This window comes from Alligator sinensis, unplaced genomic scaffold (assembly GCF_000455745.1).
Source record: "Alligator sinensis unplaced genomic scaffold, ASM45574v1 scaffold583_1, whole genome shotgun sequence".
In the NCBI taxonomy this organism is placed as follows: Eukaryota; Metazoa; Chordata; order Crocodylia; family Alligatoridae; genus Alligator; species Alligator sinensis.
Window position 1 is genome coordinate 1080599 of NW_005841983.1, and position 12990 is coordinate 1093588.

The following is a 12990-nucleotide window of genomic DNA, read 5'->3' on the forward strand; positions in this document are numbered from 1 at the left end:
CCTTACCGAGACTGGTTGTCAACATACCAGTGGGTACTGTCAGCTTATAGAAAATGTGACAGCAATGTTTATATCTTCATCATTTCTAGAGAGTATACATATTAGAACTATTTATTCCATTTTTCAATTGCTATAGAGATCACCCTACCACAAGAAGATAACTGCTTGCGTATACTGGTATACCTGTGACCAACGTGTTTCTTGGCATACACGTGACCAACACAGCAGCTCCAGTACTGTGAAGTCATCTTAGTGTATTCTATTCATAAGACAACATCATGTGTTCTGAATAGCACTAAGTCACTCTTAGAGGGTATTTCTAATGAAGGTATAACATTTCCTAGGAAACTGCTTTCCAATAAATACATTTTAAGAAATGAAATGGGACACAAGGTGCATCTATTGCTAAATGGTGCAATCAATTTAGCAATCAGATGCAAGGTGCATCTGAGATGCTAAATGAGCAATAGACTAATCCTACTGTACATTAGCATGTCATGGCAAAAGCTGTGCTAATGCACTAATGTGCAGCAGAATTAGTCTACTGAGCAGTAACATCACTTAACAGGTGTGCGCTGGCGCTACTGCACAGTAGCACTGATTATTGAGCATTTACTTGTTATTACAAGGTACTAAACTTAATGCATAGTAATTACTGCACATTGATGCATATGTAGACACACCCATGATGTAGCTAGCCACTACAACCCTGAGTAACATGCTGAGCAAGTGGCACACAGCCTGATCAAAACTTACAGAAGCGATTAGTAACCTTTACAGATTCCAGTGGGTTTAAGATTGGGCACGATGTTATTAGAGTTCTACACAGCCAAGAAAGAGATGAGAGCATCTGATTCCTGACTTTGCTTTTTCAGCTTGTGTGATGGCACAGACTGAGAATGCTGCAAAAGCAAAATGCCCACACCCTGCTGTGTTCTCTCTCTGATTGATTCAGGAACTGGATGAATCAAATAGAGTTCAAGGGGATCAACCATGAGAATCTGAATATTTAGTAAGTGAAAAGGGTTAAAATGTAGAGAACGAAATCACAGTAGGAATCCCTGAGGAAAGGGGAAAGGGTGTAGAACATCCACAGAAGGGAAAGGCACAAGGCAGCAGTGACAGCACATGAAATAGAATAGTAACTGAAGGTTGTTCTCTGAACACTCCCAATTTTTTCTTGGACAAGCTTGTCACAGTTGTTTGTAAAACCAAGTTTATTTTTGCAGCAAAAAATCCCACACCTGTGACCAGATTCGATTCATGTGGCATTTTTAATACTCTCCTGTTTCCTTGCAAAAAATTATTTTGCTTCCGTTTCTCCCATTTTAACTAACAAAAAGAGCAAATCAAAATTAAATCTAAAATGCATGAGATGTTGACTATGAGAACAAAGGTAGCTCCCTAATGATTTGCAAAGCAGTGGTGTGAGACTGTTAGCTGCTGGGCCTCATTACAATATCTTCTGGGTTAGTAGTTAATTAGTTTCCCTTTGTCATCTGTCTTCTTGCCAGCTTCAGGGTATCTCTACATACAGCATTGATTTCACAGTCTAATTTTGTAACACACAATTTACAATTCCAAGACGCTGGTCCGTGACGCTGGTCCACACAAGGATTAATCTGGTGAATGAAGAAGCATCTACAAATCGCTGCTTTGAGGAAGTCTACAGCACCTTGTTTACAAAGTGAGAGCTATAGATATCAAGTAGTGCACAATGTAAATTGCTTCAAGCAATATTACATTCATCATCTGTAGATGGGTAATCCCTATGCTTCTCTTGTTCCACAGTGGTTAGTGGTCTGGAGGTATGCAAATACATTCTGACAAAAGGCATAAGGATAATAAACTAGTATTAAGAGCCATTGCTGGAACTGAATCCTGCAAGAGGGGTTAGCATTCATCTGGGTACCGTGCTGAGTTCATTAAATTCTTCAGTGGAGCATTGACAGTGATACTGTATTGTCCCAAATGAGAAGGACCTAACAGCTCTCATTGCTTATTGGAAAATATTCCTTTTAAGTTCAGGAGTGTGCTGAGGATAGAGGTGCATAAGGATCCTAGGTGGAGCCAATTTGCCCCCTGCTTTGAAATGTACTTCTGCTTACTGTCCCAGCTTCTGAGTGGTCTGGAAAGTACAGAATGCAGGATTGAGATACATACTTATTTGGAGAGAAATTAATTGGCACAGAAACAAGTCACTGTATCCTCATCTGATTTCAAAACAAGTAAATGCGCCCCTAAGCAGAGAGACTGGACTGCCAAGCATAGTTTTGATTGTGATTTGCATGTTTTCAAAATTGTGAACAGTTGTGAACTGTGATTTACACAGACTAAGCATCTAGGACATTCACAAGGATGAGAGCAATATGTCATCCTTATCTCGTGGTACCTTTAGGCTAACTATGAACAGTAGCTACAGAACAGGCACACAGCACTCTACCATCCAAGAAAATTCCTGCAAAAAGATATACCCTTGCAACATACAAAATCAGCATAGTCTGCTGGGCACACACACATCTCATTCTTGCAAGACCTACAAGACTTAGGGATATTTTATGGTGAATTAGAGAGTCAAGGCAGTGTTGCTAGAAACATTTTAAAAACTGATTACAGCTGAGCTAAAGGTTGAACTGGCCCCAGCAGGCTTAGGGTAGAAGACTAACAGACAGCCCTTCTTGTGTCACCTCCCTGACTCATGCCAATACAGGGGTGAATCAGACAACTGCTCTGATCCAGGATGATTTTAATGAATGGCTGGAAGTGGCCATTTTGAGTAAGGGCCCTGAAGAGCATTATATATTAGGCAAGAAGATGGGACCCAGGGAATGAAACTACACTTGAAATAGTCTTTGAGAAAAGCCTGTGGAAACAGTCGTTTTAGAATGTGAATATAGAACCCGTCTGCAGGAGCCCTGAAAGTAGTGCACTATGTGTGTGTGAATGAAACTGTGCTTTGCAATCCAGTCTCTCTGCTTAGGAGCATATGTACTTGCTTTGAAATCAAATGAGGATGCAGTGACTTGTTGCTGTGCCAATTAATTTCTCTCTGAATAAGTATGCAGCTCAATCCTGCATTTTGTACTTTTCAGGCCACTCAGAAGCTGGGACAGAAATTTTGCCATTTTTACAGTCTCCAAGAAAGATTCTGTTAAGAGCATCCTAATAATGGAAGGATTGGGTGAAATATTGGCCTCGCAGTTTTGTTTGTAGACTCCGGATTTCACAGTTACTCTGGGAGCTTTCCATTTGTATAATATTATCCTGATTAAATGACAACATCAATGTCATTTGCAGCATGCTTTTAAAGGCTACACTAAGTTTAATTTGCAGATGTAAGTATATCCATATTCTAACATTCATTTCCAAAATAGAGATTTTTTACCCTGCCAGGTGTTGTGTATTGAAATTAATCTAAATAATGCTTTTCTATCATGTCATTCTAATCTGCAATTTCAAAATGGAAGAGTTGTCTCATTAAACTGACAGCTAAAAGACAGGAAGCCAAGGAATAGCTAAAAATGGTAACTTAATAACATAGAAAGATGACCCAGGGAACAGGTCAGTGGATCTTTTGAATTTTTGTTATTGTTTTTAATTAGGTTTCTGCTTGAACAAAATATTCAAGTTTACACACATCAGCTGTCAGCTGCAACACATAATTGAAGCAGACAGACACAGAGGAATTACATCATTTCAGCACCTGGTTTAACTCATGCCAGCCTTTGTTCAATACAGATGAATATGCAATACTCAGTCATCAAAAACAAAAAAAATTCAGAGGGAATATCTGCTAAATTGAAAGGTGGTGATTCATGCTAAAATGAAAAGAAATTTGGAACTTATTGTATGACATTATTTGCTTTCAGCTAAGTATATGACTGCTAAGGAGAAAGCCTGGCATTTTGGTTTTTTCCACATTTGTGAAGCAATTATGTTTCAACAGGAAATGCATGAAAAGCTGCTGAAAGCTAAATGGAAATGCCCGATATTTTCACTAAACAATCACTTTTGAGAACTGGAAAGCTTTTAAGAAGACAGAACTGCTCTGTACTTCCCATAAATAAAAAAGCACCCTTTTCAGATATACAGTAAAAGCTGTGTTATCCGGCTCTTTCCCATCCAGAATGCTCCATTAACCAGCATCTGTCATAGACAGCATCTGTTGTTTACAGCAGTGGATCGATGCAGCAAAAGCAAAACCGGAAGTCCCACCATGGCACTTCCGGTTTTGCTGAGTCCCACTTCTTCCTTGAGGACCACGGCCGGGGCAAAGCAGCCTGCGCGGGGCTCCCCTCCCTGTCCCCCAGCACACTGACACCAGGGAGTGAAAGCCCTGGTGCACCAGCAAAGACGCCTCCAACCTGCTGGAAATAAGCTCTCAGATAACCAGCATATTTGATTAACCGGCACTCCCTATTCCCCATGGATGCCAGATAACAGTTTTTACTGAAAGTGTAAATAGGTTTAAAAAGCCAAAGAAAACTGTTGTATTCTCCACCATGAGCCGAATCATCCAGGATTACAGAGTTACAGCAGGGATGCATTTGGCTCCTTATTTTTGAAGAACTAAATCTTTCCAAAATGCAGGAATGGGATTTTGTAGAAATTACAAGGAGTCAATCTGTCATGTTGATTCCTCAGACCAGTCCATGCCCTACTGTGGCATTCACTTAGGACTGTCAGAGAGCCCAAAACACCCAGAGATTTCTCTTTTCACAGAGTCAGTGTAGATATTGAGATGGAAAGATGGAAGCTGCCCAAGAACTGATACAAACTGTTGTAATGAGTTCTTTTTTTCTTTCTCTCTCTCTTTTATTATGTCTGTATACTCACACACACACGCACACACACATACATGCATCCATGCGTGCACACATGCAAACACATTCCTTGCGTATAATATATACTAAACAGCAGCTAGCTGGTGTTCAGATGTTTTCCTAATGCCCGCCCTGGAGTGAAGGATGTTTTACTAACTGAGCATTATTTACCTTATAGAATATCAGCAAAAGATCATCCAGTTTTCCATGCAAATCACCTAGAGGGAATAGAGGATTCCAAGTTTTGTAACAAAGTAGGGAACAAGGTGTCCATTACAGACAAATGAGAAAGCTGGAGCTACACTATAAGTAGTTATATTAACACGCTTTGTCATGTTTTCTTTTGCAGCGCTGTCCTTGTTTTTTAAATATGCAGGCCAAGTTTCACACCTAAATCTGTCCATTATGTACTTGATGGAGTACATAATTGCTTAACTAAAGCCTTAAGCATTGCAAGTGGGGACTGTCTAATAGTATCAGATCAGAGGCATGCTTGAAAATGGTTGTTCAATTGAAGATCCCGGTGCTCTATGGTAAAATATATTGTGAATCTTAGTTTCCGTAAATGTGCTATGCTAACAGTGATAGCAAGTGAGAGGCTCCCTACAAATACTAACACCAAATAGATAGGAGCCTAGAAATAAATGTTTAGCCTGTCCATGAACATAGCTCATATGTGCTAATGCACTTAAGCAGATGACCATGCTTAATAGGGCAACTAGATTAATTTATATGCCCATGCAAAATGACAGAATTTTTAAGAAGTCATTAATCATTCCTTTTTTTTTTTTTTTTAATCTAGCATCTGCTAGACTAATGGAACAGATAATCTACAGAATATAATACAGGGCCATAATTCACACTACCATGAGCAGGGTGGAGAAGAGAAAGCACAAGGAACCTTAAGTCTTTGTACCTCTACACAAGGGGCAGCAGTTTAAGATCACCAGAAAGGTTTTTAATGGAATTAACTACTATTCAGCAGGCGAAACTTGCTGCTATGCAAAAGGATTCTGTTGTATAGATCCTCTCTGCACAGAAGTGCATCTCACCCATTGTAATGCAGGGGAGAGGGTGCAGAATCAGGCTTTTTACCTGTCCAAATAAAATTCAGAGTTTACCTAGAATATGCCAGTGATCTCACACTTTCACTAGTAATGTTAAAAACAGGAGCAAGATGGCATTTTTATCCTGCTCACAGATGATACATGCAGCTCTGTGAATGCCTGATTGAAAGTCTGTTACAATAAGTTGAAGAGTCCCCTAGACTTCAACAGGCTTTGGACCCAGACTATTAAGGGAAACATGCCAGATAAATATTTAAGCCTCAGAAGCAGTTTGGCATTAAAAGGGAATCTCGAAAGGAGTGAAAGATTATTTTAAAGTAATCCATATTTTGGACTCAACATCAGTAAGACTATGGCTTTCATCTACCACAAAACATCTTTTTGGTTACAAAGGCTATTATTTGTTTGAATGGCAGGATGGGAAGTTTTTTAGATGCTGCTTAAGTAGTGCTAATGAGGATACAATTAGGAGGAGATATCTATATTTATTAGAAAAAGGTGCTTACCAGTGAGCAAGTGTTTCTTTGGTTTATGTTTTTGTTGTTGTTGTTTTTAAAGTCCAGTGATATTTTGTATGAACAGCCATTTACTAAAAATCCACTCTTATTTGCAATTGTATTAGGTGCTTAAGCAACTCTAATGAAAATGCTGGTATCTATCTGCACCTGTCATCATCATACATTATGCATTCCTCAGAACGTTAACCCTAGTTGTCAGAATTTAATGTTGCTATTATTATTCTGTTTCACAGCTAGATGTTCTTACAATAAACCATGATGTATCATCCTTTTATCACTAATAGATGACAGCAATAGCAAAATGAATGGAGGACAAGGAGCTAATTCTGAAACCTTTACCCACAACTTACATTACTGTGAAGACAAATGTATTTGTTGTGTAAAGAATAATTGATTCCTATTCATCCTTTTAGTAGACAAAGACTCACAAAAGTTATTATGCATATTAGGTGTGCAATATAACCTATTCCAGGGACAAGTGTGCTGTTAATCAAAAGTTTCATTCTGGTGTCCATAGAAATAGTGGTAGCTGAAGGGTTTGGTGCTGCTGAGCATAAAGATTTTCATCTTAAACGTGGTTAATTTCAGCATGTTAACTATGTTGGCTGCAGCATATGTCCATCAAGCAACAAAACCTTTAATTTTACAACTGGAAAAGGCAGAGGCAAAATTTCAGGACACTGCCACCCTTCAGCTCTGTTAGAAAATGTAACAATAACTGGGAGCAGTACTGATTTACTGGACATCAGGCTGCATTCTCCTCCCCTCTGAAAGCACAAGCCAAGAAGGAACACGACACTCCTTACTCAGGGAAACTGTCACTGAAAGCACTGCAAAGCAAGATGTGATGGAACATCCTTTTCTCAAGGACACAATTGGACAGTGTTTCCCAAGAAAGTGTGCAACGGCACAAAAGTGTTGTCAAGAATGAACAGATGTGCCGCAGAATGTTGCTATGGCAATGAGCTATAATAGGTCTGAGAATGGGGAAGGCCTTACCAGGTGTGCCACAGAAAACAATTATTAATGTAAGTGTGCCTTGGGCTGGAAAAGGTTGGGAAACACTGCAATAGGCTGATGATGACACTGGTAGAAAAGTTACTGCATTAGGTAGCATAATTTTTACATAGGGCAGTACTGAGGAGGTGCTTTAAGCTGCATTGCAATGGCCTTGGTTTAAACACTGACTCACCCAGTAATACCAGGACAAAAAAGCAAAAGAAGATTTTTGATTTCCTTAAAATGTACCACTGGGTGACTCAACAGCATTTGTTTCCTTAGTTTGGGTAGATCTATACTCTTTTAAAACTATCTAGAGCAGTGGTGCTCAACCTCCAGCCTGCAAGGCCATGTCACTAGCCTGCAGGGCTTCCCACGGGTCTGGTAATTTTGGCAACAGGGAAGCAGTGACAGCATTTACTGCCACCACTTTCAGAGCCACAGCACTTAACTCTGCCATCATTCTGGACCTGTGGGGCACCCAGTGGGCTGAATGACACTGGCTGGTGTGTGGGGTTGTGCTGCGGCTTGGCCAGTACACAGGATCACACTGTGACAGGATCTGGCTCACAGGGCCTGGCTGGCGCACAGAATTGCACCTATAAATTAACACTGTGCATAGGAACCTGGTGCCATGCCACTTGTCTGGCCAGCAGGGCCAGAAGGTTGAGCCCCATTGATCTAGAACATTCCAGCCATCACTGCTGCTATAAATATCTGTATCCTCTTCTGAATACAAAGCAATGCACAATATCAGGTTGTGGCCAAAACTAGTTCTCTTCATGGGCACCTTACCACAAATGGTTATCTCTTTGGAATAGGAAGTCGACAGATGAGTGATGTTTGGCATCTGTCGAAGAACTCTCCTTGTTTCATGTAGAAGCTGTAGCACATAGCGGGCATGCAGTTGCTGCAAAGGAACACGGCAAGATAAGGAAGGCTTACGAAAGATAGAAACAGAACTTTCATGAAGTAGCCTCATCCAGCATTTCTCAACCTGTGGGTCGCAACCCTAAAGTGGGTCCCAAGAATATATGAAAGGGTCACGAACAAACTTTAAAAATAGATTCTCCGTTAAAAGAGAAAAACATAGGAAACTGTAGGTTTTCCCTTGCAGGTTGCCAGAGTTCCAACCTGTGAGGGTCTGCTTGGTGCCCCACCATACTGCCCACACTCACCCCCTGCCGCACACATTGAGGGGTTGAGCCCTGGGGGTGGGAAGCAGCAGCGCGGGAGCGAGGGGCACTGGGTCAGGACTGGCCATTAATGTTTACAAATGGGTCCTAGTACAAAATAGGTTGAAAGCTACTGGCCTAGTTTATCCCAAACAACCATGAATGTTCCTATTAGTACTCACCACCTACAGATTGTTTGCACTGAGCTCACATATTATTAACACATGTTCTAATGCCAAGAATCAGGAGCTCCCATGCTCTAACTTCTAGTTGCCCTAGAGAACTGCTGCACAGGCTTCACATATATGAAGGTAAGGCTTCACTTGTATACTTCAGGGCTTTGCCACACATTCAAACTAAAGCTGGATAGAAACCAGCTATAAAGTTGTTACACATTTTCAAGTGCTAACTTTGGAGCTGGTTGGCTTTTTTATAGCTGGATGGAAATGTTTATGGTGCGATCATTACTTTGTATGTATGGCCAGTCTAAATGTATTGCATAATTAGCCAGTAGATTGCATGGTAATGAATTTGCATATGTGGCCAGTCTAAATTAATTATGCGGTTAACCAGCCGTGAATGTTTCAGAACACTTTCAGGGGGCCAATCATGCAACAAATCTAACTTCTGTCTGCACTCTTAGAGATTGGCAGGAACCAGTGCTGCAGGGGCAGCACAGGTCCCTGCAGCTGTGGCAAGCAGAGCTGCAACCCCCAGTCCCAGCTGGGAGGCAACACTGCCCCCTATCACCGAGAACCAAGTCTAGTAGGATCAGCCTGTTACTGAACCTACAGCAGCTGCTCTCCCTCCCTCCCACCTTGGAGACAGGGGGGAAGGAGAAAGGAGTACTATAGGATGTTGGAGGAGTGAAAGAACCCTTGTAGCATTATATGTAACTGTTCATACTTTACATGGGGTGCAAAAAAATGTAGCACTATAAAGGAGTTCCTGTTTCAAACAAAAACCCTTTTCTGGCAGATCTGCTGTTTGTCTTGAAGATATTTAATCTCTTTGCTCCCCTCTGCTGCAAAAGCTGTTTTGTGCTGGGAGTCCTTCTGCTCTGTTAATGGTATTTATGATTATCCTGGCAGACAGTGATTTTAGAGCTTTTAAAGTATTCATCTGAATACATTATTCAGCTGAAGTTCTACTCAGACGGTCAGACCTATTTAGAAAGGTTGGCTTGGGGGACTGGCTTTTAAAAGAAAAGTCACGAAGGCAAACTACTGCCCCTCTACATCTTTTAAAAAGGTTCCTGATCAAAAAATAAACCCTAATTCTTACTTGGAAGTGAGATAGCTGAACCTGAAGGGTGACTTGTTATCATTTATTCTTCTGTTTAGCACACTCTGTCTGCTAGTTCTCTCCCCCAGGGAAAATACTGGAAGTCCCATTCTTTAGTAAATTTAAAGCTCTGCTGGACTATTAGTAGTTAGCGTTTAGAGTACTAGTAGTTAGCACTTAGACTTGCAGTTTAAATGGTCACATGGATCACCCTCCCAACACTTTGTACTATAAGTATTAATGCCATTTTACAGATGAGTATACTAAGGAGAAGTGTCTTAAGAAGATATGCTAAGAGGTGGAAGCAGATCAGCTTAAGCTTTCCTGCCCACTATGGCTGAGACTTGAACCATCTCAAAAGACCAATAAATGAACAGGCAATGGAGTCTCTCTCACACTGGTTTTCTTTATATTTAATTTTTTTAATGTCTATTTTAGAGAGAAATAATGTCCTTGCTCCTTCTTAACTCCCTCACCCACAAAGTAACACCTACTCTTGATTGGTGAGAGAGTTGAGGGACAGTTTCTTGCCCCAGCAACTGAAGATAGAATACTTCTACTCACCTGATCATTATCTTTTGAAGTACCGTATACTTAACTTTGTGTTAAAATCAATACCAAATCTTTAGCTCTTCTGTACCCACAACAGGTCACTATGTCGCCTTCTAAAGAACCTAGACTAAATTTTAAGAAATACTTCTCCATAAAAGCATGTTTTTCCATAAAACATCTGATATTAAACTTTATCATAGGCCTGACAATTCCATTTAAAAAATAAATCAGCCTCATCTCTGCTTCCAACTTGCCTGGTGATATTTGAAAGCATGAAGTAGAGCAGCAGTATCCTCAGCAGTGAGTGGAAAGGACAGCCGAGGTCCACGATAGGAGTGTGGAACCTCTATCATCTTCTCATATTCTAGTAACACGAGGTCTGAACTGGTGGTATTAAAATCACTGATGCCATCAAAAAAGTGAGAAACTGAATCTATAACAAGAGAGGTGAAGAAAACAAAACAGTTTGTTATTCTGGAAGGCAACACAAGCCTTTCTGCCATTAATGTATAAATAATACTGTGGGGCAGAGCTATACTGCTACCCAGCACGTCCATGGGTGACAGATAGTGAAATGACCTCCAGGGAAGGTTAGCTGTGAAATAAGCAGGGGTAACTCTGACAAATAAGCAGTCATGGTCCGAGCAGCAGCAGCACCACCAAGATGTAGTAAGGACAGCAGATGGCAATGGTTTCCCTCCTAAAAAGCCACATATATTCTTTGACAGTGCTGTGACATGGCAAGTACAGGTTGCCACTATAAGTCCACCCAGCCCCCGGCCATAGGTCAATAAGTTCTCAACGGTGGAGCAGGCAGAAGCAGGTAGAATCTCAATGGCTGTGAAAGTGAAGGAAGGCTGCAGGAGAACAAGATTCCCAATTGTCTTGATCTCTTTTCCATTGGATCAAGGTCCTGTTCTGTTAAAAGTCATGTGGAAGCCTATGTGCAGCAGCATCTCCACAATAAAAGAAGTCATGCATTGGCATCTTCCATGAAAACAGCTTTTCCAGCACATTCCTTAAGCCCTTTGGTGATCAGCTAATGGCGATAGGAGCAGGATTGTGAGATCTAGAAGCTCTTAGTCATGAACAGGCATGAAGGTGGCAGTTACAAGATCATCTAGCTCTTGGACAAAACAGGAGTGTGATTTGGCAGCTGAAACTGTGACTACGCAGCCCTCTTCACAATCTGCTCTGCTCACCCTACATCAAGAGGGAGCTAGAAAAGATGCCCTAAGCATATCCAGTCTACATTTCTTCCTGGTTGGACAACCACGTCCAGTGGGACCACCTTTACTGCAGTTGAAAATACCAATGAAAACACACCATCATTTTCGGGACCTGGAACATCAGGACTCTCACAGACAACCCTAATAGTGAATGCCCAGAGCACTGCACTGTAATTGTGGCCCAAGAACTCAGGTGACATAACATTAATGTAGCTGCACTAAGCGAGACCTGGCGAGTGGGAGATGGGAAGCTCAAAGAACATGGAGGTGGGTATACCTTCTTTTGGAAAGCTAAAAAGGAAGGAGAACACCAACTTCACAGAGTTGGCTTTGCATTAAGAATGAACTCATAAACCTACTCAATGAGTTCCCTATTGGAATTAATAAGCACCTCATTAATCCATCTTAAACTGGCAGGGAGCCAATATGCAGTCATCAGCACATATGCTTCAACTTTTGATGCTGCCACTGAAACTAAGAGGAATTCTATGCCAACCTTGACCAAGTCCTTTCTAACATTCCAGAGGCAGACAGAATTATTCTTCTTGGTTAATTTAATGCCAGAGTCAGAAGGGACTCTAACCTCTGGAATGGAACCATTGCAAAGGAAAGGTCAACTCCAATGGCATCCTCCTCTTGACCAAATGTGCAGAACATGGACCCACCATCACCAATACCCTGTTCCACCAGAAAAAAACAGGCATAGGACATGATGGCAACACCCACAGTCTAAGCACTGGCACCTGACTGTCTATGTCACTGGCTGTGCCTGGGATCACAAAGCTGTCCACATCACTCAAGCTATGCTAGGAGCTGATGATTGCTGGACCAATCGCTGACTCATCCACTCGGTTATGTCATTCAAACTGGCTCCCAAACAATGGCTGCAGTAGAAGCAATGCTGATGGAAGATCAATGTTAAAGGACTCAAGGACCCAAGCAAGCGAGACCTCTTTCCACCAGTGCCTCAATGAAAAACTGGTGAATTGCAATCAACAACAATAGGAGAATGTCAGCAGCATGTTGGGTGCCCTCAAGGCCACCATCATCAATGCCTGTGAAGAGACGCTTGGATTATCTACCAGGAAACATCAAGACTGGTTTTATGAGAATGACTAGAAGATCCAAGAGTTGATTGATCAAAAGAGCAAGGCCTTTTGTGTTTATCAAAACAACATCAACTCCATGCAAAAGAAACTGAATGGGCATAAGCAATTGGTGATGGACAGGAGGGACAAGGCTGAACTCCTCAATGAGTTCTTTGCCTCAGTGTTCCTAAGCGAGGGGCAAGACAAGTCTCTCACTGGGATTGTAGAGAGGCAGCAGCAGGGTGCCAGACTACC

At 41.4% G+C, this 12990-nt stretch overlaps 1 protein-coding gene across 5 annotated transcripts in view; it reads right to left on the reverse strand.

Moving 5' to 3' along the window:
- PPEF1 (protein phosphatase with EF-hand domain 1) overlaps positions 1 to 12990 on the reverse strand; it is an 81195-nt gene that overhangs the window by 17845 nt on the left and 50360 nt on the right. For all 5 annotated transcript variants that reach the window (XM_006021225.3, XM_025201093.1, XM_014518802.2 and 2 more), the window contains 3 exons: positions 10673 to 10851; positions 8203 to 8317; positions 4995 to 5041 (listed from right to left, as the gene is read on the reverse strand). In XM_006021225.3, the coding sequence (XP_006021287.1) occupies positions 4995 to 5041; positions 8203 to 8317; positions 10673 to 10851 (341 nt within the window). The remainder of the gene's footprint in view (positions 1 to 4994; positions 5042 to 8202; positions 8318 to 10672; positions 10852 to 12990) is intronic.